At 43.8% G+C, this 25,331-nt stretch overlaps 1 protein-coding gene across 12 annotated transcripts in view; it reads left to right on the top strand.

The window, feature by feature from the left end:
• The window catches only part of ENOX1 (ecto-NOX disulfide-thiol exchanger 1), a 572,287-nt gene that overhangs the window by 523,784 nt on the left and 23,172 nt on the right, over positions 1 to 25,331 (top strand). For 10 of the 12 annotated variants that reach the window (XM_019447475.2, XM_019447469.2, XM_019447473.2 and 7 more), the window contains 3 exons: positions 2,011 to 2,113; positions 14,004 to 14,089; positions 24,237 to 25,231. In XM_019447475.2, the coding sequence (XP_019303020.1) occupies positions 2,011 to 2,113; positions 14,004 to 14,089; positions 24,237 to 24,368 (321 nt within the window). In that variant the 3' untranslated portion in view covers positions 24,369 to 25,231. Of the gene's footprint in view, positions 1 to 2,010; positions 2,114 to 14,003; positions 14,090 to 18,332; positions 18,608 to 24,236; positions 25,232 to 25,331 lie in introns of those variants that run through there. The other 2 variants (XM_019447474.2, XM_053899210.1) reach the window with 2 other exon arrangements.

Here is a 25,331-nt window from a genome sequence, read left to right as displayed (position 1 = left end):
GCTCGACATGCCCTCCAGCTTTGAATAGGGCACAAAGGCCTAACAGCACCCTAGAGTGGTCTCAGCGTGTTCTGCCCTTGCCATCCCTTGCTGCCTCCTGATGTACTGCCTGCCCCTGGGGTCCAGTTCCCTTCCTAAACCTGGATCCTCACCTGTGTGACGGCTCCAGGACCCCACTCAGTTTTGTCAGTTAACGTGGGCCTGTTGTCTGCTAAACGCTCCCCAGTAATTTCATTTGGCCTCCGGGTACCATCCAGGCTGTGAACAGATCACCCTCTCCTATAGATACTGTTTCCGCTAATCCCTGAGGTTCATTATTTGTATTGTTCTTAAATGCTGCAGTCATCATCCTCGGTAACGTCTTTCCGTCTCTTTCCTCCGAAACCTCTTCTAGCCCTTAAAACGCAGCCATGTTGTTTCCTCGCAGAGGGTATCCCTACATCTTTCCTGGAACTCCTCTTCTGATCTCATCTACGTCAGCCTTTAGGTTTAGTCTGTTTGAACATTCTGGACTATGTTTCTACCGGCGCTGATTCCCAAGATCCCTTTTGGGAAGTATAAGGACATCTTTCATCTCTAGTGGTGCAGCTGGCTCCAGCCTTGCCTGGGACCATACTGACCCCTGTCCTTATGGGCACCCTCCCGCTGTCAGCCTCAGTCCTCAGGTACCCTCTAGCCAACCAGCATTTTCCTTCTGATCAATCCACCACCCCGCTGTGATTCCCTCGATTCTTTGCCTTACTCATCTTCAGCAGGTAAGTGGGACCTTTAGAGGAGCCTCCAAAGTGTTCACCAAATTGCAATTTCTTAGAGCCTTTTTTTTCCCTGCCAATTGCTATAATTACGCCCGATTCCCAAAGCAATAGCTCGTAGGGTAAATTCAGCTCCCAGATCTTTTGTGATTAATATACACTGAGGTTTGTTATTTTTTTCTTCTTTTTCTTTTATTTGAATGCCTTCAGACAGGGTTTATGCTCTTTACAGGTTCAACATGCTCCCAACTATTTCCCTATTCTTTTATCTGGCTAATTTTGTCAAGTTGTATTGACTAGATCAGCGTCTATCCCTGTAACCAGTTCCTGTCCCGGTACCACCTGCCAAACCTTTTGCCCAGACCTTCTAAGTCCTCCTTTGTCCCTCCCTACTAACCTCTGTCCTTCTGGCAGATTTCTCATCATCTAATAGAGACAGTATCCTTAACTCTCTGCCCAATATGCCCATCCTTCTTTGGGACCTATCTTTCAGTGAGAAATGTCCCTCCAAGCCTCGGCTACCCTAATGATTCTATCCCATATATGTAGGTCTCTGATCGTTGCATTTGATTTTCTATTAAATCGTTCCCCATTTTGAATCCTAATATCAGGTCCGGGAGAATAGGAGTTAAATGTTTTTCTCTGTTTCTCAACAGAAAAGACCATAGAAAGAACTAAAAATAGTTCAACTTCAATGTTCCACATGTTACTGGTTTGTGGTATAATTCTTCATTTTTAGTTTCCGAAGAAAAGAATTTATCTACCTTTTGCAGTTGTGTATAAGGACATCTACTTATTCAACTTAAACACTTCTAATAACAATCCTATCTCACCTTCCCAATAGGCCCTATTTCTCTACACACACATACAAGTTACTAGCATAGTATTATAAATCAGTTCGTACATGCTTTGGGGGAAGTTTTTTTATATTTGAAATAAAAGCATGTTTAAGTGGCTACAATAAAATAGTTTTTGTTAACAGAGATTAATCAAAACATGGACAGAAACCTGAGATAACTTATGCCAAATTTGCTACTTTTGCATAGTTACTTGGTCTGCTGGGAGCAGCGGCGAGGAGCCTAAGTTTTAGTACTACTTTTTTATTGTTGAGCACATAGATCAATTACTTATAAGAGTTGATGTTCAGTTATAAATGGAAGTGATGACCTTTTTTTTATAGAGTTGAAAAGACCAGGTGGCTCACTGAAATGCACAAAATCTACATGAACATCTCTGTGGTTTTTGTTTAACTTCATAGGAAATCAACGTGTTGACAGTCGCATTGGTCAACCAAGACCGAGAGAACAATATGGAAAAAAGAAGCCAAGGCTTAAAATCAGAGAAAGAAGCTTTGCTAATCGGTAAGGACGTTATGTTTTCCTCATCTGCTGTCTTAAATAATATTAAAGGAATTCACCTCCAAGTTGTTAACAATGCAGACTGCTCTGCCCTCTGGCCAGAGGTAAGATTAACTTTGTCAAGATTATATTATACTTACATTTCAAATTAGGGATGCATAAACCAAGGTGGGGAGGTTTGCTCTTCTGTAACCACGTGTGTTCGTCAGCTGTACAACATAAAACCGAGTACAAGAAGACAGATTATTTTGCATCCCACGTTTTACAAATCTGAATTCCAAAATATGGACGCATCACTTCCAACAGGAGGCCAGGGGTGTCCAAAAGTTCCAAATCAAGCCAGACCCCCAGGCTCAAGAGGCTGCATCCTGAGGTCAGCCCTGTAATGCTGATGATATGGGGGCCTTGAGACTACATCTAAGTTGGCTTTTTTTTTTTGGTCTGGACCAGAGACAAAGCTCTGAATGTTTTCTTTTTGAGAGTCCTCATGAGCAGATCCAAAAATAGTATTTACTCTCCCAAGGAAGAGTTCTTGATGAGGATATGTTGGTGACGGGCCTGGGACCCTACTTTAGAAGCTGGTCTGTTTCAGGCCTGTCTCCAGAGTCCCCATTCTGCAGAAGGAGAAGCTGTCCCCCTCACTCTGTAATGCACAGCACTAATTCAAACTGCGCCTTGGCACTGACCCTGGTGTGGGGTTCCAAGTTGAAACTGGCTCTTCCTTGGCATAGTTAAGGGTGAGGAATGAGACTGTTGTACATGTGAGACAAATTGTTCTCCTATAGTTCATATTCTGGCAAAAGGAACACCTGGTTGCATTTTCTAGATAATGCACACACTCACCTCAAAATGACAGGTACGCCAGGGCCTGTAGAAGCTGGCACAGGAGGAATTAAATTCAAGATAGTCCAAACTTCATCCATCATATATGGATTTTTCAACTACAGGGTTATTGAATATGACATCAACTTCGAGATACTCTAAGGAAAACCAATTATTTTTTTTCTCTCTGATGATATACAGCTGCAATAACATGCCATGCACAAGTTTCGTAAGACATGCTGATGTGTTATCAGTGCCAGGAACCCAAAATGAACCCATATGTAGTTGGCGACTGGATTTTTCTTCTATTGGAAAATGTGTCAAACTCCGACAACTGTTTCTCTTCTGCTCCGTGTGACAAAGTTGTGATCTCCCCCCACGAATTCAGGGCATGAACAGAGCACATGGTGATCAGCAGTAAATGTTCCCTCTTTTAAGTCAGAATAATCCAGAGCACTTGAAATTTTAAAAAATGGGAATAAGTCTCTGTTTTGTTTTTTTTTTAATTTCCTGCCTCTCACTAAAGATTGCTTCTCCTCATGTGTTTTACTTGCAGAACAGAGTTCATTTACAATGTCTCTTAAATAGTTACTACACAAACAAACACATTTTTTTTTCAATCAGCTACCTCAAAATTTAAAAAGGATATGCTTTGCACACCATAGGTTAATAGGAGTAGATGAGAGGTTACACTTAGAACATCTTAACTCTGCTGATGTCTTCAGTATTAGGGGAAAAAAGTTGTTTTGGGGCGCCTGGGTGGCTCAGTCAGAGTGCCCGACCCTTGGTTTCGGTTCAGGTCACCATGATCTCCTGGTTCATAGGTTCGAGCCCCAAGTCAGGCTCCGTGCTGATGGTGTGGAGCCTGCTTGGGATTCTCTCTCCCTCCCTCTCTCTCTCTGCTCCTCCCTCAAAACAAATAATTAAAACAATTTCCAAAAATTGTTTTAATTGGTAAATTTGAGTGTATTAGAAAAAATTTAGTAAGTCAGAATCTTCAATTACCAGTAGGCAGAACCCACTGTAAATTTTCTAGGATTTTTCTGCTCACTTCTGGTCTTTTGAATTGGTTTACGTGTATTAACAACTGACACTCATTTTGAATCAATATATGAGAGTGTTTAGTTAGAAAGAAGGCCAAAGCCAAGTTTTTGATTAAAATAAAGTTAGGAGGTGGGTTTTCCCCCCTTCATTTCTCCATTACCTCTCCTCCTCGACATTTTATTTTACTTAATGAAAGTTTTAATACAGCTGTGATTTCCTGCCCAAACCTTCCCCTCAAATACTTACTTTTGTAGTCAGAGAGAGAGTAATTGTCCAGAAGAATGCCAAGGTAGAAACGAGTCTCCAAGACTGGCAGAATGGATCCTGCTGAAGGACATAGCTGCCTCTTGCCATTAATCGTGCCTCTCTGCTAAGTGAGTTTGGCCATTCACACTTTGTAGAAACTCAAATGCTGGGGTCACAAATACTGCTCTTGCAACTTCTGGAATCTAGAGAAGGGCTGTGACAGGGACGGAATAGGGGTCCAAAACTGCTTTGGACAAAGCTAGATAGAGGAAAGAGTTTCTGGTGCTGGAGCTACTCTTTTCTGAGGAATACTTATAGGTAGAATGATTCCCAGAGTCCTCCAGACTTCTGATATATCTGGAAAGGTTAGGAATACTCTTTGCAGTATCGTTGGAATCTTCTCTTGGAATAACTAAACCCATATAGAGGGTACAGTGGGCCTGTTCTGATCTAGCCTAGAAGGCCCAGGAGCACAGCAAAAAATCTCCCTTGATTTGGAAATACTTATTAGCAAAAGCCTCATCACATCTGGGTACCTGTAGTATATGCTATATGCAAATATATTCAGATAACACCCTCTTGGGACACACAGATATTATATAAAAATGCACGGTGGCACAAATCTTGATTTCCTGGAAGGGAAAGGGGGGGAGTGAGAAATACACTTGTCAGATAGATTCCATATACAGAGAACATAAAACTGAGGCTAGAACTTCCTAAACAACAAGCAATCCCGACTGTCTGTGATTACTTGTGACGCTCATCTATCTGGGCAAAAGTACGCATCCCTTCCACGCATTCTCATGGCCTGTTCATAATTGGAGTCTTTAAGACATGGAAGGTACGGATACGTAACAGAAGGTCAGTGGGATTTCACTGATGATATTACTTGGCGCCGTGCCTGTCCCTTGAGAGTTCCATCATTCTGCTCAACTTTCTGCTTGACAAGTAATGGGGATCGAGAGCTGTGTTCCAACTCTGCTAAAACAGATGGGCCCTTGGAAAGCACCTTATTCTTGTGACGTCTGGATTATTTATCTTATAATCAATGCTCGTAAAGACAGGTTAACATATCATTGGACCTAAAAGAATTACATTTGTATGGTGTGGGGGGGGGGGTAAAGGAGGGTACTAGTTTACAGCTCACGGCTCTATGGTAACGGAACATTAGGTTGGCCTGACGTAGTCTGGTATCTATGCCAGAACTGCTAGTTCACTTCACATATGGCCTACACACTGGGTTAACCACCGTTAATGAAGAATGGGTCAAGAAAATTTTTATAGATAGGCAAAGAGCCCTTGAGGAGATGCTAACAGTGTACCTCTGGGTCTGTATCACTCGATCTTCTCTTTCTTTTTAAGTAATTCGAACACAGTAGATGTCCAGTCCTAGGAGCCCTGATTGACACCCTCCCAATGCTAGTCATCACTGTAAGTCCCATCCAGGTATGGTCAGAACCTTCTCAACAGCTCTGTTCATAAAGTATCTGTTCTGCACAACTCCCCCCCGACTCCTGAGAACCGTCCCCAAATTCTTAGTGGTAAGGCACACGTCTTTCCAGATCATCCTGACTCGGCTACAAATCAGGACGTACATAGTACAGATGGCCAGGATGCTGCTTTCCATCACCCCCCCACCCCCAACGCCCCATTTCTATCGCTGTCACCATTTCACACATCTGCGCACAGCCTGTCTATATCAGAATTGGAATGCTCCCCTAAATACACGAGTATTAGGAAGCAGATGAATGGACTGGAGAGAAATACACGTAAAGAAGGTTAAATGGTGATGTTTTGGTGTTTTCAGTGACTGGAATTGAGGCTATATTTAGGCCACACCTGAGAAAAGTAATCTGGGAAGTGCGTGCTTCTCTGAAAGCTACTGACCATAAAGAATGAGTCATTGACCTAAATCTTGTTTCCGAGACACAAATGTCCATATCAATAAATCAACAAACATTTGTCAAGAGCCTACTATAAAAATTACCAGCCTTCCTTGTGGAAAAGAATCATCTCGGCAGCCTGTTTAAAAGGCACAGTCTCTGGCCCCACACACAGGGACTCTGTTCATTAGAAAACTAACATCCGAGGTGATACTGAAACAGGCACTTGGGGGACCACGTTTGGAGAACTACCAGCCTGCCATCTGCCCAAACCTGTGTTCGCTGATGGTGGTGATAAGATGATCTCTTCCCTCAGCTCATAGACTAGTGAGAAAGCAAGCAGTGAATGGCAATGAAATATGCTTTGGACTAAAATCAGAAGCACAGAGAAAGGGCTACTTATGCCTTCTCGGAAGAAAGGACAGTCGAACGAGTCCTAAAGGGATGGATAGACTCTCTGTGGTCAAATGAGGGAGTTGTCAAGGCCATTTCAGACACAAGGAACAACTGATACAGTCTCAGGAGTTTAGTTAAAGTAAGACCAACAGACAGACATTTCTTTTTTTTTTTTTCTTTACATTAAATAAACTAACCGTACAAGATCAGGTACGGTACTCACCAGAAAAGTGGAACAAACTGCTCTTTGGAAAATTAAAGCTTTTCAGCCTTCCGAGGCACGGAGAAGCTTCGGACCAAATCACAGTGTGGGATCACTCTCCTACCACTTGCTCACAGTGGAATCTCCCCGATTCCCACAATGCTTTATCACGCTGCAGCTGCTCAGGATAACCACAGGCTCGGGGCTTAGTGGGAAACCCAGATTTCACAGGGCATCCTCCCTGCTGCCTCTCCAGCCCGGTGTCCCTGAAGCCTTATGGGCTGCAAAATGAAGCAAGAATATTTCCGGCTGGCTTACGGTCAGGCCTCTGCCGGTTTCCGGCATGATATAAGTGTCTCTGGAGAGATAGCTGTTCCTCGGCAGAGCTTACATTCCTAGAAATCCCTGGGATGCCCCCTCCCCCAGTAAGCTGATAGGTCTCAGGGTTTTCTGAAGTTTCCCAGGAGACTGTCAGCTAGTGTGCATGTAGGGAAAGCTAATCTCAGCCAGAACTTTCTAAGCTGACACACAGTTTGGAGTGAAACTCCAAGCAGCCTGAGGAAGGGGAGAATGTTCTGGTAGGATGCCATTTCTCATTCACCTCAAGGAGAATGCACTGGGAAGGAGCATCCTGAGTATTTGTGGACGGAGGCATGATTCACTGGGCAAATCATCCACTGTGGGTCTAATTCTTCATGTCGTATCAAGTTAGGAGGTCTGATTAGATGGTCTTTCTCAACTCAATAGTCTGTAATCTATGAGGACGATTACGAAAGGGGCACTGCCCTTTAGGCAGTGATCGTATTTGTAAGCAGATGCTGATAACATCCGCATATTAACTTGAACTCTCCTACCTCATACCTTTAGAACAAAAAAAGAAGGGAGACTTGTCTTCACTCCAACAGCCCGTGTCCCTGCTCCCTATCTAAGCATGACTTTTCCAAAGTCCCATCTATACTAACAGCCCCCATTTCCTTTCTTCCCCTCCCCTCCGGCCCACTCGGGTATAACTTGCACCCTCACCCTGAAGTGGTTTCGTCAGTGTGACGAGAGAACTTCATGCTGCCAATTTCTCAACTCCCTCCACTTGTCATCTGCACTTTAGACAGCTGACTAGCCACATCTTGTGAGTAGAAGTTCCTTCTCTTAGCTATCGTGACGCCATTTTTTCTTACTGATCACTCCCTCCCAGATTCCTTTGGTGAGTTTTCCTCAGCTTGACCTCTAAATCTGGGGCTTCTTCAGAGTTCAGTCAAGAAGTGCTTGGGTTTCAAATCCCTGTTTGTTGCCACTGATTCACACATGTATACCATCTCCAGAAAGCATTTGGGATCTCCACGTAGATGCTAGTGGACATCTCAAATCTAGTGAGGCCAAAACAGAACTCTGGACTCCGCCCTTTCCTCTGCCCTCGTATGCTCCTCCCCTAGTACTCCCGTCTGAGAAAATGGTACCACCAGGCTCAAGCCAAATCGAGGACTCCTCCTCCCAAGACTATGCCACTCACGTGTCGCCCTTCAGCTCTCCTTCACTGCTCTTTGGCCCAAATCACTACTTACCACTTCGGGTCTTGTGCAGACACTTCTAAATGGCCTCTCAATTCCCTTTTCATCTATTCACCAGACAGAAGCTTGAAGGAAGTTTTAAAAATGCAATTCAGATCATATCATGCCCCTACTTGGAACTCTTCTGTTGGTTTCCTGCTATATTTAGAATTTAAGCCAAAACACATCACACTCATTCAAGGCCTTCCATGATCTGGCTCCCCACCTCCCTCTAAATGCCTGCTGTACCACTCTCAGGCCAAGTTTGTTCCTGCCAGCTGCCAGCTCATTTCCACCTCAGGTCTTTTGCACATTCTGGAAAAATCTTTCCCCAGGCTGTCTGTGGCTGGCTCCTTCTCATCTGACCCAGGAGACTTTACCTTCACTCAACTTCCCGGGATAGAGTAACACTCCACCAAGCTTGAACCTGTTGTGCTTTCTTCACTATGTTTACCACTATCTGAAAATATTCCCTTTATTTTTAATCTTTGTGTTTATCCTGTGTTACTTACCTAGAATGTAAATTCCCCAAGAGCAGGAAGCTTGTCTGTCTTGTGCAGTGTCCCTGGCACCTAATTGCTGGTAAGGAAATGTTTAAGAATGAATGAACGAAGCAGTAAAAATCTAGCACTATTTGGCTAATTTAAATGCTGCTTCCTTAAGTCTTAGTGAGGTCTAAAAATGGGAAAAAACTCGATGATTTTCATGGAGAAAGCTCAAAACGCTTTCACGAGCCTGTTTAAATGGCCTTCCTCATGAGGGGCTTGCCACCGGTTGTACAGAGCTGGTTTGTATGTCCTTCTAGAGTCATTTTTAAGGCCCTGGGACGTGCAGAAAGTTTGAGTTCTGACAGCCTCCTCCACTCCTTTTTTATTTTCTTAAATTAGCTACTTACAGTTGTATTTTCCTGGTTGGGAAACCCATCTTTAAATATGGAGACTTCTGCTTCTCCATGGAAACAGCCAAGACCAACAGTTGCGTCTATCCCTTTGGAGATCCACCAGTTCAGCAATGGCTAAGTTCTCCACCCTCTGTTGTTAGTGTTTCTTTTTACCAAGCCTTTAGATGCCTCCCAGAGGACCATAAAACAGTCTCCATCTTCTGGGTTGGTAGCATTTTTCATTAGATCATGAGTTGTATCTATCTGTTTTTCCATTCTCAGGAAATATTCCAGTTCTTTTAAAGGAACGACAAAGAGGCTTTAGTTGATTATTCAGGAAGCCCCACCTCACCCCGCCCAATGAATCCAATCCAAAACCAGGGCCTAGAAACTACATTTTCTCAGCATGACTAATGCGCCTGTGATGATACTGTGATGGGCAGCGGTAAGGGTGGGAGTAAGGAACAGGAGGATATGACTAATGTTTCCCATTTCTGCTGTATCTCTAGCAATACTGAATAGCTTAGTTGCCATCCATGCGAAAAGCTTGGGAAGCTTTTATTTAACTACCTACTTTGGCCCCAAATGAATCTAGTGGCAACCGTTCTACTTTTATAAAGAAAAGCTAATGGCTTATTAATATCAGCTACTACAGTGATCATTTTGAATATCCTCCTAAGAACAGCTATTCATGAGTGGGTCAGGATTTCTACACTGATTTTAGAAAGATATATAGAAATCATATAAGCATTTTCCCCTTAATTTTATGAGCAAAAGACTTTTTTTAACTTTTTTTATGTTTATTTTTGTGAGAGAGAGCATGCGCAAGCAGGAGAGGAGCAGAGAGAGATACACAGAATCTGAAGCAGGCTCCCAGCTCTGAGCTATCAGCACAGAGCCCAACACGGGGCTCAAACCCACTAACCGTAAGATCATGACCTGAGCCAAAGTCGGATGCTTAACCCACTGAGCCACCCAGGCACCCCAAGCAAAAGAATTTAAATAAAAAGTTTCCACGGTATGGAGATTCCTCAAAAAATTAAAATAGAACTACCCTACGACCCAGCAATTGCACTACTATTTATCAAAGGGATACAGGTGTGCTGTTTCACAGGGGCACATGCACCCCCATGTTTATAGCAGCACTATCAACAACAGCCGAAGTATGGAAAGAGTCCAACTGTGCATCAATGGATGAATAGATAAAGAAGATGTGGTATATGTATACAATGGAGTATTACTCGGCAATCAAAAAGAATGAAATCTTGCCATTTGCAGCTACGTGGATAGAACTGTAGGGTATGATGCTAAGCGAAATTAACCAGTCAGAGAAAGACAAATATCATGACTTCACTCATATAAGGACTTTAAGATACAAAACAGATGAACATAAGGGAAGGGAAGCAAAAAATAATATAAACACAGGGAGAGGGACAAAACATAAGAGACTTAAATATGGAAAACGAACACTGGGTTACAGGAGGGGTTGTGGGAGGGAGGATGGGCTAAATGGGTAAGGGGCATTAAGGAATCTACTCCTGAAATCATTGTTGCACTACATGCTAACTTGGATGTAAATTAAAAAATAATAAATTAAAAAAATAAAAAATTAAAGTTATAAAATAAATAAAAAGTTTCCATGACCAAAACATTCAGGTTGCTCTGTCCTTCTGAATCCATAATAGGGAAGGAATCAGGAGTGAATAATGTCTCAAAGTTACCTGATCTTTGAAAGACTGCCCCATCACCAGTTAGTACTGTAGCCATTTTTAACGTTCTTACTTATCCCCATTTACCTATAATAGAACGGTAGAAATTTTAAACAAGTATACTGGCTAGTCTTAGTTCTAGAGGATAAATTCATTCAATATACACTTATTGTACATGTATACTCTATTGCCAATACTGAGCCAGAATACACAAAGACTTTCTGAGGGCAGAGTTCCCTGGGGAACCCAAGACTGGGCCCGGCAGACAGACCATTACCAGTGAGGGAGTGTGCACACAGAGAGATACCCAGCTCACAGAGGCAACAAAAGCAGCCACCCCAGGTCCTCCCATTACTGGTATCCCTAAATTTCCTCTTTTAACACCTCGTCTCCTCGCCTAAAGTCATCAACTTCTCCCCCATCGCCCACACACATCCTCTTCTGACTCGTTCCGTTTATACTGCTGAAGACATTTAACTTCGCACCACCTTCCATAGATGTTTACAGGAGAGCCTGTGGGTTATCTAGGAGATGGTGCTAAGTCTCTGTCCGGTAGAGAGATTAATATGAAAAATGTCTTTCTCTATTTGCTGGGGCCTTTGGGGTGGTTTACTCGTAAGACTGCTCAAGCCTCCCCACCGTCTAAGATGCTCCCTTACCCCGGTGGAAAACCACACATCCTCGTCACCCCAAAGGCTGACCGGTCAGTCTGCTGCCTAAGCCGACATCCAACCAAGGAAGCGAATGCTGCCCGCATCTTGCAGCACCCCTCTTGGCTCTGTGAGCCACTCTCTCAGAGCTTCCCCCTCCCCTGCCTGGGAGAACCTGTGTGCCAGGAGAAGAAAGGAACACCCTCGCCTCCTCACAAAGCCAGAGGTGACTGCTCCTTCTTCCCCCTTGTCTCCTAATGGGGGATTGAGGGGTCTGCCTACCATTTATTGGAGGCTCCCTGTGAAAACTAGTAGACGTAATGCCACCTGTCCTCAGCTTGGGACAGCAAGGAGAACCCCATTCACCATCCTGAAACAGGAGGTTCCCCTTAAGAATTCTGCCCCCTCGGGGCCCCTGGGTGGCTCAGTTGGTTAAGCATCCAACTTTGGCTCAGGTCACGATCTCACAGTTCGTGAGTTCAAGCCCCGCATCGGGCTCTGTGCTGACAGCTCAGAGCCTGGAGCCTGCTTCAGATTCTGTGTCTCCCTCTCTCTCTGCCCTTCCCCTGCTTGTGCTTTCTCTCTCTCTCTCTCTCAAAAATAAATAAACATTAAAAAAAAAAAAAAAGAATTCTGCCCCCTCTCTCCCACTTAACAAATGCAAATAAAAGTGTTATTTTAAAAAAAAACTTATTTTTTAAGTCCTTCATGAGCTTCTATACTCGAACTCATTAGTAACAGAATTACTTACAGTGTCACTTCACCAGATTTGAGAATTTCAAAGACACAGGGAAGTAGTTGCCAGATCTATAAATTTAAAATGGAAATTAACAAACTGGAAGGAGGGGAATAAAACAACTCCACTTAAGTGTATTAAAATGGCTATTTGCCACTTAAAGATATTAAAACTATCAATATTACCTTTTACCACTTGCATTATTTCATAAAAGAACATTTTAGCAAAAAAAGGAGGAATATAATTTCAGAATAAAATGGTAGTGCTTGGGGTGCCTGGGAGGCTCGGTGGGTTAAAGTTTCCAACTTCTGATTCCGGCTCAGGTCATGATCTCGCGGTTCATGAGATCGAGCCCCATATCAGGCTCTGTGCTGACAGTGCAGAGCCTGCTTGGGAGTCTCCCTCCCCCTCTCTCTGTGCCCCCTGCTCACGCTTATTCTCTCAAAACAAACATTTTTTTTTAAATGGTAGTTCTTTACATCGCAAGAAAAACAGGTCTCTGAAAACTGAGGTTTTAGCATTATGGAGAAATACAATTATTTCTCTCTTCCTCATTTCACTGTAAACCAGTACAAACCTCATATAAGCAGTGTTCTGAAGACAGGTCTTTGAGAGCAGTGGTCTAGACACTTCGGTTCTCTGTCCTCGGACTAAAGCTAAACTGGGAGTTTTTCTTTAAATGCTGGCACTCGTCCCAGAGCATCCCAAGCATCACACAGGAGGTCAGGAGGCCATGAGACCCTATCCCAGATCAATCCAGGGTCAGCCTGCGATTCCCAGGGTGACCTGGTGCAAGAACGATGTGCTCGTCTAGGGCTCACTCCACCTGCATGTCAAACAAATGCAGCTCTTTTTTTGACCTTCAGCTCTCAGGCATCAGAATTTCCCAATAAACAATGTGAGGACTTAAAAGAGAACTCAAACAATGTCAGTCTGAACACCGTTTCATAACAAACAGCAGCATACAGTCTATGAAGTCGACGTCCTCATTTCCACTATTTTGATTTTGGATCTAGGAGCAGGGAGGATAGAGAGGTAATGCTTTCACTTCAGCCCCGACACCAACCCCCGGCTTTTCATTTGTCAGTACAATGTTGACAGTTGATTTTCACAATGGAAAAGACTTCTGATTTATACTCAGACTCCAGCCAAACCATCCATTCCTGGACCTTTTAAAATGATCTTGTAAATTACAGCAGGGAGGAGAGAGTAAGCCGGTTCCCTTTAAACACCAGCAACAACGAGGGGGAAATAAAGGCTTCGGAAAGGATTTGTGCTTCCTTCAGTGGCAGTTAGGGGAAATATGGATTAAATACTTTTCATAACTGGCAGCTGTAATTATCAGGGAAATCGGAGGCCGTGTGATCTCTGACACCAGCTGTATGAGCGATTTTCATACTGCAAAGCCCACTGAGGGAAAGAAAAGAGAGAATTTTATCCTCCCAATAACTACAATTTTATATTGGTAAATCAAGCATAAAATTGGTAGCTGAAATGCTTCCAGGAGTCTTTGTTTAGAAATACCTTCATTCATCTGTATATTATCTCGGAGTCTAGCTTTTCTAACTACTGTTATTCCAGCAGATAGAGTGTTCTGTTTGCCATGTTACGATGACTGTCTTCAGAACGGGCTGCTATTAAATGCTTGTTGAGTGCTGCTGAACATGGTGAGACTGTGACTCAGGCTGACAAAACCATCGCTGGGGTTAGTAAAGGACATTGTCTGACTCTGACTCTGACTTGCCTTGCAGTAATGCCCAATGTTTGTCTTTTTAACCCAGGCATCATATCAACGTTTCTTCATGTCCATCCTTTTGGAGCCAATATAGAGTATCTTTGGTCATACATGCAGCAGCTTGACTCCAAGGTAAATTCTTTTTCTCAAGCGGACTTATGTTGTTGGGATTTTGCATGTCAACTCCTGGCTGCAGGTGGGCCCTGTGTGAACTGCATCAAGGATCCAATAGCACTTGGAGACTTATCAGGACTTCTCCGCAAGGACCTCAGTTTTGGGCCGATCCTTGTCCTTTTTTCACTTGCATTTGTCTTTAGAGAAAGAAAAGCAGTTATCTACAATGACAGTGACTTTCAGCAGGTGCCAAATGGGGACATGGCATATGAGGGGCTTAAAATTACAGGTTCCCCAAGCCGGGAGAAATCAGGTCAGGGTGGCTAACGTGGAATTATCTTTAGGCCAGATTCTCACAGGGTTCCGTGGTAAGGACTCCACACAATAGGGGGAAAATCGCCTCAAACAACGAAGATCTGATACGACTCTCGAGAAAACTGGATTAGCGGTGGGTTTTCAGCATTCTTCTCTAAATGGAAAAGATGATTGCAGAATTATTCTCAGCTCCACCCCACGAGGGCCACACCCAGCGTCAGGACTCACTCTTCATTTCTCTGAGGCTTGGTTTTCCTCCTCTCCCCGTTGGCTGTGCCCCTGACCCATTGCGATATCTGTGTTCTACAAGGTAGAGGACAAAAAGAGCTCAGTGCACGTATCAATTGATGTAGTAAATTCCAGGCAACAATGAGAGGGGCCCCAGTTGAAATAGTGTCATTAACCAGCACTGCCTGGGGAAGCCCTGGAAGGGGATGGACACAGAAGCAGAGGGTTGAAGCCCGCCACTGAGCGGCTCGTTAAATGTCCTGCTGGGAGGGAAAATGGAAATACATTCTTCCGTAGAGTGCAGCAAGGTGCATGGAATGCGTAGGACCAGGCCCACGGCCCGCAGTTCTAGGACCCTGACGACACACGTACAAATCATTCTAAATCTCTGAAGGCCAGTATCAATTAAATTACTGCACTGGGTTCTCAGTTTGAGTCACATGATCTTACCGATTCATGATGCCATAACTGCTTGGCCTTTCTAATGGGTCTTAAACTTCCCCTCTGAGAGAATCATCTGGAACCAAAAGTATTTTTCAGTCATGGAGATTCATGTCCATTTATTCTCTCACAGCTGGTAATAGGGTAGACCAAAACAGAGTGAAAGGGGATGAGGCGATTATAAGATTCTTGAAGTTCACACTTGTGTTACTGTCTCCTTTGCAGCCTCCCCTCATGTGGATGGGAGGGATAGAAAATGCTCATGTGGATTCAGATAAAATGAGAAGGATGAGCTATACAATGTTACTTTGTTGAAATAATACTTTGTTGAAAATACTTCCTTGAAGGGTTTGGGTTTTTTCCTTCACCAGTATCGTTCTTAACATCAACCCTACCTTTGCCTGAAAGATGAAACGAAATACTACTTTCCCCAGTGTGGCGTGACACGGAATAAGGCCTCGAGAAATTATTCCAATCATTGCTATTATCCTTCCCTGGTATTGTTGACATTTCTTTCCTTCCCCTTCTGGAAATCCCAAGTGGAAAGCCTTTGTTGGGAAGCAGTTGTTGTTTTCGTATATATAGGGAAATATGGGTGGCAGAGGGGGTGGATGAGGATAAAAATCCCCGGTGGGAGTGATAAATAATGAAGCATGTCCCTCCGGACAGAGTGTCCATCATCCATTTGTTCAGGCAAGATTTGTGTGGTCTCCCTTAGTAGTCTCTGAGGAGAGAATTCACACACCTGGTCTCTGGCCATTAGATGATTGGCCTTTCTGGAAGGGATTCTGTCAAAGGGAAGTCCATTTCATCTCAGGCTGATACTTTTATTTTAGAAGATAAAGAAGAAAGTATTTCCTTCACAGAGGAAATACATGGGGTCCCCCCCACCCCCCGGACAGCCCTCCATCTCCTGAATGAAATGCCCGGTAGAGCAGTCAAATTGTTTCCTCATGCATGAAGTAAAAATTATATAGAAAAAGTGCTCTGACTAAAACTCCTAGGTGCCAGCGATTAGACCAAATATTCTCTCTATCCCAGTGAGGCTGAAAGGATATTTAGACTTCTTAATCCAGAGACCAAATTACTGCTGTATACTGGAATTCTATATCCTCAGGGCTTTAAACAGAAAACAAAATAATGAGAGGTTTGCCCTTTAAGTACCCACCAGGGCCTTGTCCTTGCATCAGCTGCCAGAAGGCTCAGAATCCTGGAGCCACGACCAGCCCAGTGACGCTGAGGCTGGCTGGTCCAGGGACCTAGTACTCCTGCCTCTGGTTAATCAGAATGACTTGGGCATCACCGCTCCCCCACCAAGTCTCGGTTGATGTTGCACCAGGGCCACGGATTCAGCCTGGCCTCCACTGCATGGAGGGTCTACTGACTCTAGGGGGGTTTTCAAACTTGCGCTTAGAACAACACTGTTCGACATCAGACAACATCACCATTACAACAACTATAAAATGATATTTAGATTCTGCCTCCCCCAGTGCTGACGAGAACAAGGAAGGCAGGCAGCCTGTAATGGAGCTGATTTTATTAGGGTTTCCCCAAAGGCCACATAGGAGTCTAAGAATGATTAGAAATGGAAGGAGAGCCAGGAATTAATTTAAATTAGGCTGGGCATGTGAATTGCACATGGCTCCTAAAAGTGCGTGGCCCAGTAATAGGCCATTTTCCAGTTAAATATTATTCCCGCTCTTGACAGTGATGTTTGCATATTTTTCTCTTCTCGGCCTCTTCTAAGCCACCCACTCTCATTCACTCAGCCCTCTTGTAGGTCAATGTGGCCACATGACCATGTCACAAAGACTCACTCAGAGGAAAGCAGAAGGTGGGGGGTGGGGTAGGGGGGAGATGGCTTCCTGAAACTTTGCCAAGTCAAAAGTTGTGCCCTGGGCGCAGGAAGATAAGCTCAAAACAGGCAGCTCTATCCTGCGATGGTTTCTGATCAGAAGCCCCCCCAAGTCAACCCACTCGCTGATCCTGAGCAGCAAGGAAGTCACATTGAGTCGAGCATTAGCAGATGAATATCTCCTGTCTTACAGTCAAGAGGAGGGATTCTTCTGCTCTTCCTCCAATTTACGTGTTTCTTTAGGAGTTAAGACCCAGTTCTCCCAAGTGTGTGTGGCTGTCCCCTCTACCCATGTACAGCCTCGTCCCAAGGCCCACCAAATAGAATATTTGATTCTGAAAACCAGAGTCAACATAATATGGCCGCCGATGCTGGAGGATTTGCAAAGACCTGCCATTTTGACATAATACCACCGTTCACTGACAGGCTGGGTGTTCATCGGCAGGTGTACATTTCCCACCAGAGGGGCACTAAAATATCTGGTCTGTCCCGAGGAGATTCAAATTAGCCTTAATTGGAGAGCATTCTTTTCCAGACTATAGCTAGGCAGTAACGGTAGATGAAGTGTTCTCAGTGGTGTTTGTAAGGTTCCCCACCCCCTACCAAAAAATCTTCAGTATTATGCATATTCTAGTGTTCTCCTAAGTAGCCACTTGTCACAGTATGTCGATGAGTGCAAGAATTTTTTGTTGCTTAGGCTGCAATGAATGTGTTTTTTTAGATCTCACAACACCTCTGGAAAGCATATGATAAGTGAAGCATTGGAGGTAACAGCACTTCATTTGGCTACATAAAGAATAAAAAGGAAGTTGTTCACACACCGCCAGAGAAACTGACGAGGTTGCCAGGGACCCAGTAAACGCTGGGATAATTCACTGCTTTTCATGAACCCGGCACGGTCCTAGGGACCAGGGAGGAACAGGTCATGGCGAGGGCACAAAAGAAATCTAAGAAGAATGCTGCTCTCAAAAAGTGTGTAGTCTAGTTGAGAGAATGTAAAATATGAAATAACTAGGTAATCAGACATAAACTAACAAGCAGGCAGATCTTTAGCGAGACAGAAGTTGGAGAGGGGCGAAGTCTGTGCAGGAGGCATCCCCGAGTATGTGCTGTCACACTTCCCTCTAGGATGCTGTAGCCACACTGCTCTCCTCTCCTCCTTCTCTCCTACCTGCCTCTCTCATTTTCCATCCGGATCCTGCCTTTTCTCCTACTTATCTTCATCCTTCTTTCTTTTTCCTCTTGTCTCTTTCTCTCCCACCCCGGTTCCTCTTCCTTCCGGTTCCTTTCTTCTCTCTTCCTAATTCCTCAGTTATGTTTATCTTCTTTCCTTCTTCCTCTCTTACTTCCTCCTTGTGTCTTGCTTCCTCCTCACCTCCCTTCCCTTCTTTGCCCATCCGCATTCTGTATTTCTCTCTGCAGAAGTTTGTTGCACGGTGTCTGTGTGCTGATGCCATGCATTGCCCAGGGATATGAAGAATGAACAGGATTTAAATGTGCACGAAAAGCCAGCCGTCAGTTTATCCCATGGAAGGAAATCTGGTTTTGCAATTGGCTTCTCTGACTCTCCAGCCTTGACAAAGCCTATGCCAGTGTCTTTTCAGTGCCTCAAACAAGAACTCCTCATCACTCGGCTTCCCTGGCCTGATATGGGACACGGAGCCAGCCAGCCCCATAATAAAACTGATTTATGTCTGCTTGTGTCAATTTATATACACGCTCAGAGGCCTGGCAAAGAGGCAGTGGGCTTGGGCTGGAGTCAGCAAATCAGAAAATAAATCAAGCAGATATTACAAATTACCTCTGCAGTGTTACCACCACACAAGCCCCTTGGTTACACAGAGTCTTTATTCCTTCTCATATTTTCTGTTCTTTTTTTTTAATTAGAACAAATCAATCCTTTCTAAAAGAATAGATGTCAGACTTGGAAAATTTTAAGCAGAACAGAGGGAAGGGGATCCACTGACAATACCAAAGGTTGAAAAGATGCAGGCCACCAATTTCTTGGAACAAAAGCAAGCTGAGTAAAAGGGTGATAAAAGCATCATGTCTATGACAATCCTGCCCACTTTCCAGGGCACAAAATACATGGTGTATGTGTAAATGGGACACAGCATGTCCCTACCCTCTATGGCAGGGCCACACAGAAGTCTGTTAACCACGTGTATTTGATTTTGCTCCCGGCACCCACGAGAAGACCGCAGTGCTGTGAAAGCAGGGCTGGATTGGGCGTCGCGAGCCCTGCACCAAGTTTCAGCCCCTCTGCTCATCAGCAGGGCAAGCATACCCTCCCTGGCCCCCGTGGGCTCCCTCTAGGACAAAAGGGCACAGAGAAAGAAGCCCCGACCTTGGAATGGATTTGGGGAAGGGAACCCTGCGCAACTGATGAGGGGGCAGGTGCATTTCACTCTGAGCTCAGCCAGTGAGGTTTTCTGCTCTGTTTTATGTGATGACCCTACGGCTGCGTCCTCAAACCCAAGAAATTATCAGCATGAGATATTACAAAGGCAAAATTATGGGAGCGGAAAAGCTATGTAGGAGGAGGAGAAAACAGAATTAAAGTAAATGAAAATACCTAATGTAAAAATTCTTTGGCCATAGGGTAAAAAAAAAAAAAAACAAAAAAAAACAAAAAAAAAACAAGAGGACCAATTGAATTCTCTCTTTGTCTTGAAAATCCCAGTGTGATATATCATAAAAGTTATTTTGTCAGGGTAGAGGAAGGTTTAAAAGCCATCAGGCTAACTTGAAAGCAGTTTCTCTTTGATCTTTCTTCTGGCATGAAATAGAAAACGTCTTAAAGAAATGCTCTACAATTTATCTGAGAGCCTCATTAAATGGATATTTTAGGTAGGGGTTCATCTGAGGTGGTGGGTTCTGTGGTTATGACACATCCCTGTCCACATGATTTACATCTTTATGGCAGGGTCGGGCAGTTCCCTTCCACTGCCAACAGTAACTTAGCATTAACAACTCATTTCCATTACATTGACTTCCAGCTCTGTCAAAATCTAAGGAATTGGTCATCCAAACTAAGTCACCCTAAGAATCTCAAATCCCAGTGTCACACTAATTTATTTGTGTGACCGTGGGCAATTTATTTAACAGCTCGGTGCCTCAGTTGTACCCTCAACTAAAATGGGTTTTTACGGATTACCATTGTGTATTGAGTGACTTAATATATGAAAAGAACTCAATGGGTATTGAAGAGGGCATCTTTTGGGATGAGCACTGAGTGTTGTATGGAAACTAATTTGACAATAAATTTCATATATTAAAAAAGAAAAGAAAAGAGAAAAGAAAAGAAAAAGAAAGGAAAAGAAAAGAAAACTCAGAACGGGGGCACCCGGGTGGCTCAGTCGGTGAGCATCGGACTTTGGCTCAGGTCATGATCTCGCGGTTCGTGGGTTCGAGCCTCACATCCAGCTCACTGCTGTCAGTGCGTAGCCCATTTCGGGTCCTCTCTCTCTCTCTGTCCCTCCCTCCCTCTCCCCCCCCCTCCACCCCCCCCTTGCTCTCTCTCTCTGCCCCTCCCCTGCTTGTGCTCCTCTCTCTCTTTCTCAGAAAATAAACATTAAAAAAGAAAAGAACTCAGAGCAGTATCTGGTGCACAGTAAGAGGTACCGAGTACTGGTTGCCATTTGTTTTGTGCTTTAAAGTACACAGGAGATCTATCAGTTCGAGATCTTTGCCACAGCCTAGAGGTCAGATGAATTTTAAGTAGCTTGCCCAAAGACCAGTACTAACATATGGCGGAGCCAGCACGCAAATTCAAGTCCTCAGAGCATTCGGTGAGTTTCTTTCCAATTCCCTTGTCTGGCAAAGGAGAAAACACCCAAAGAGTTTAAGTGATTTAGACAAGATGATGAAGCTGGCTAAGGGTCATTCCATGACCGGATTCCAAATGTTGTGTCTCAACATTTCTGTCTTCCGGCAAGTGAGGAGTTTGCTTGCTTGCTTGCTTGCTGAATGAGCTTTCTGATGAGATCATGCACGTAAGACACACACTGTGCGCCTGGGCTCCGGTGAGGACTCAGGCAGGGTGGCTACCCCTCTCACCCTGCATGCTTCTCCTGCTTCCTCGGTGGTTAAAGTCTAGCCTCAGGTCGAAAGACATCATGGAAAACAAGACTCCCCATGATTTGCTCGCTGTTCTGGTGAACGGTTTATGGGGAGGCCTCCAAGCATTAGCAATGGAACGTGCACGGGCTGGTCAAGTTGGGAATTCTCACTTCCTTGTTACTGGTGTCGACATCTTTATCACCTGCCCTCCAGTACACGGACCCCTCCCCCAAACAGGGAGACAGCGACCAGGAGGATTATTCCCAGGTCTCACTCACAGTCCCCCACCCCCTGTGGCAGTCGGCATTAATGTTGAAGAACAAGGCCAGGCCAGTTCTGGATCCGCACCCCAGCTCCACACTTAGTGCCTGGGTTATCCTGCGTAAGGCACCTAATCTGTCTGGACCTGTTTCCTCGCGTGTAAGTCATTCCCTGTCTTATGAGAATGTAGTTGAGAATTAACAAAAGTGTATTTAGAAGTCTGGCAAGCGAAAGGTTTTCAGGAATTATGAGTTGTCCCACTTTTCACAGTCGGCCACAGGGCTACTGCCCTGACCTGACCCTGGCTGGCCTCCTGCATAGGTGTTATCTTTAGATCAGACTTGTTACTTTACCCTCAAGAATTCAGCTTTTTCTCTCCTTCCTAATAAACAATGCAAAGTCCCTTCCCTCCTCTTCCAAGGGAGATGGTGGTTATCCTGAAAACAACCCCCTGATAGGCTGGCTGTTACCGGGGTCTGTCAGCCTCTCCACGGCTCGGCCCGATCTGGGGAAGGACAGCTCGTCTCAGGGGTAACACTTGAATGCACTGGAGACTCGAGCCTACCATGGATGACCTGTGCTGTCCTCTTCCCGAGGAAAGAAAGGAGGTTGTTAAGAGGAGAACTTGGCTTCAGGAAACTGCTTTCTGGACCAAGTAAAAACTGGGTTGACCACGTACTTCTCTGTACTTGTTTGACTTATGGGCACAGAGCTTGACCCATCTATCACAAAAAGTTTGAGAACAGAGCATCGTATTCTATCAGCATCACTTATATGTACATAGAGAGAAACATCTTGTGCCAGGCACTGTGCTATATTTTGTGTATAAGCCTCACAATTAGGCTGAGAGAGCTATTATACACATGAAGAAACTGAACAGCTATTAAATGACCTGCCCATGGTTACACATCTTGGCCCAGCCCCGATTCAAATCTAAGCCTGGTCTGATTTTAAATCCCCATTCTTAACCTAAATATGCTTGTTCTTAAGAATTACCAGGGGTGATTAGAGTGTATAAAATAGAGTGTATGAGCAACACCCCAGAGAGGCTGAATCAGAGTCTCCAGAGAAGAGACTAGGGAACCTGATTTAAAAAAAAAAAAAAAAGAAAAAGAAAGAAAGAAAAAAAGAAACCCAGGTGACTGATATTTCAAAAGATATCACCCCACCCTGGTTCTTCACCCATAACTGCTGAAATCATGCAGAGCTCGCAAAGCATACCAGTGCCTAGTTCCTGTGCACAAGCCATGGGTTCTTTCCCAGTTCCGTGACAAACGCCTCTGTAGTTGACTCCATTTTCTCAGCTCCAAAATGGAGATAGATCCTGACATTTCTGCCCTACACATCTCCTAGGAGCGTTGTGACAATGAAACCAGGGTGCTAGGAAGGCATTCCACACAGAGCTCACTGAAATAAAATGTTTCAAAATCACATGAACTTTTAACAGGCTTTTGTGGGTTGCCCTGGGAATCTAATAATCCCTTTAACATGGCTTCATGGGAAAATGCATTCAGATTTCAAAATAATTCACGCAAAAATTTTAGAATGCAATTTGTTTTAACTTTCAGGGCCACCTCGAAAGGTCTTTTGTTATAGGTCTAAGAATATCAACTATATCATGTGAAATCTTCTCTATGTGAACATTAAATGAACAGTTGGCTTGACTTCCTGGTCTATTCGGTTCTCTCTTTAAAATAAATGTTAAATTTATTTCACATTTAAATGTGAAATGGAAAGTGTAGACTCTAAAATATCTATTCAACGATTGTACCATGAAAAATAATAATAGGTCTGATTCATTAAACATTTCTACATGCCAAGTCTATGCTAAGCCAGTAGTCTTCATACATCATTATTACATGTTGTTATTCCCATTTGCTGAGGCTTAGAGAGACTAATTATCTTGGCTGGAGTGATTTAGCTCCTAACAATAGTAGATACAGGATTCAAATAGAAATGTTAGCCCCACCCTGGTTCCAGGGTCTTAGCCACCTTGCTGTATGAGATCCCCATGCAAACGCATGGATTAGGAAGCAAAGACACGGAAACAAGAACAATAGCTGTATTAGAGCAGACGGATTATTGTCGGATTGCCCTTTATTTAAGATAAAATGAATTATTGGTATAAAACTGTATGTAATAAAGAAAAATTGGTAGAAGAAAAAAATGCATTAAAAAATTACCTGGATTGGGGCGCCTGGGTGCCTCAGTCAGTTAAGCTTCCGACACTTGATTTTGGCTCAGGTCACGATCTCACAATTTGTGGGATTGAGCCCCCAGTCGGGCTCTGCGCTGACAGTGTGGAGCCTGCTTGGGATTCTCTTTCTCTCCCTCTTTCTCTGCCTCTCCCCTGCTTGTGCTTAACTCTTACTCTCTCTCTCTCTCTCTCTCAAAATAAATAAATAAACTTAAAAAAATTTTAAAAGTACCTGGATTTTAAGAATGGATGTTGAGACTTTTACCATTGCAGGTTCTGGATTTTCATTTCTGTTCCTAAACCTTTATGGTCGTCTGGTCCCTGTGAGAATTAAGGAAAGAGAAAGAAGAGAAGTTAGGGCGGCCAGAAATCTACTCAAATGCCGTTTGGCCCTCACTGAGTTAGATAGAAGCGCGTCCTTTGTAGAAGAGGATGAGAACGCCGAGAGTGGTGATGAACTCGCTCTCAGCCCTCCTAAGTCCCATTCTCACCTCCTTTTGTATCAAGGGGGAGAGTGCTGTTGAAGCCTGGCACTACCAGGAAGCTAGCCATCCACATGAACGGTGAGCCTGGAATTTGCACCCATTCGTCTCCTGCGCCCGCACCCCCACCAGCTGCTCAGGGGACGACCAGGATAACCACGTTCGGTGCTTTACTGGTGCTCCTCTCCCAGGAGCCTTACTTGACAGCCAAGTAGAGAGCGTTGCGTTGTTTGGCTCACCGGGCAAGCGCCTCCTCACCCCACCCCTTGCCTGCTTTCGGAGGAGCCTTGTTTCTAAAAGTGACTTTTCTTCCTTTCTAAACAGATATCCGCCAACGAAATCGAAATGCTTCTGATGAGGCTGCCACGCATGTTCAAACAGGAATTCACAGGCGTGGGAGCGACTTTGGAAAAAAGGTGGAAGCTGTGTGCCTTTGAAGGAATTAAGACGACCTAACTATGAGGAATTAAACAAGTCTCTGGAAGTGAAACCGCCTGAACTCGGCCAGGGCTGTGCGCTGTGAGCACTGGAGGTTGGGGCCGTCCGGCGTGGGGCCCCTGCGGAGCCATCAGAGCCAGACTTCAGTGACATCCGTGGCGTCCTCTTGTGAGTGGAAATGTAATTGTGTACCAGTTCCCTAAAACCAAGCTCCATACTGTGACAGATCTGTTTCCTATGAAAACCAACGATTCCACAGTCATCACGATGGCAAAATCTTAAAATATGCTACATTTGAGAATAGCTCACCGAGCAGAATATTTAAAGTGAACGATGGTGTAGCAATGGTTGTTGCTAGGCTACAGAGTTGTATATGTAATGTATAGCGGAAATCATTCAATGACATTTTCCGGAAAGTCTTTCTGTTTTAGTAAAACAAAACGAAACAAAACAAAACAACAACAACAACAAAAATAAAAATAAAAAAGTAATTTTACAGTGAGAAAAATCATACCAAAAGAAAACTTGAATATGTGTCTGAACATTTATTGTATTTTGTAAATTAAGTTATATGCTATTCCAGGGACTTTTGCCTTATTGAAGAGGCAGAAAATGTGATTGGACTCCTTGGACTCCTTGAGAATGCTTTATCAAGAATATTATTTTTCTAATGTAACAATTCTCCATCATCCGTTCTTTTAACATGGACTGCATAACAGTTTTCATAAAATGTAAATAAAGGAAAAGCTAGTGCTCCTGTCTTGTACTTGGTATGTAATATTCAGGTTTATGCATCAAAATAAACATTCAGTAAATATTCCTGTTACAAAATTTTATAGCAAAGATATTAATTTTTTTCAATAAATATGACTTCTGCCATATTGGTTTTGCAAATTATTCTTTGATACATTTTATTCACCCTTAAGAAGTCTTTTTCACGTTATCCAGTCCCATCTCATATCCAACCATTTTTAAATGATT

Source organism: Panthera pardus, unplaced genomic scaffold (genome assembly GCF_024362965.1).
Source record: "Panthera pardus isolate Hobbes unplaced genomic scaffold, ASM2436296v1 HiC_scaffold_1, whole genome shotgun sequence".
Classification (NCBI taxonomy): domain Eukaryota; kingdom Metazoa; phylum Chordata; class Mammalia; order Carnivora; family Felidae; genus Panthera; species Panthera pardus.
Note: the sequence above shows the minus strand (reverse complement) of the source record. Positions and strands in the feature narration are given on the sequence as shown.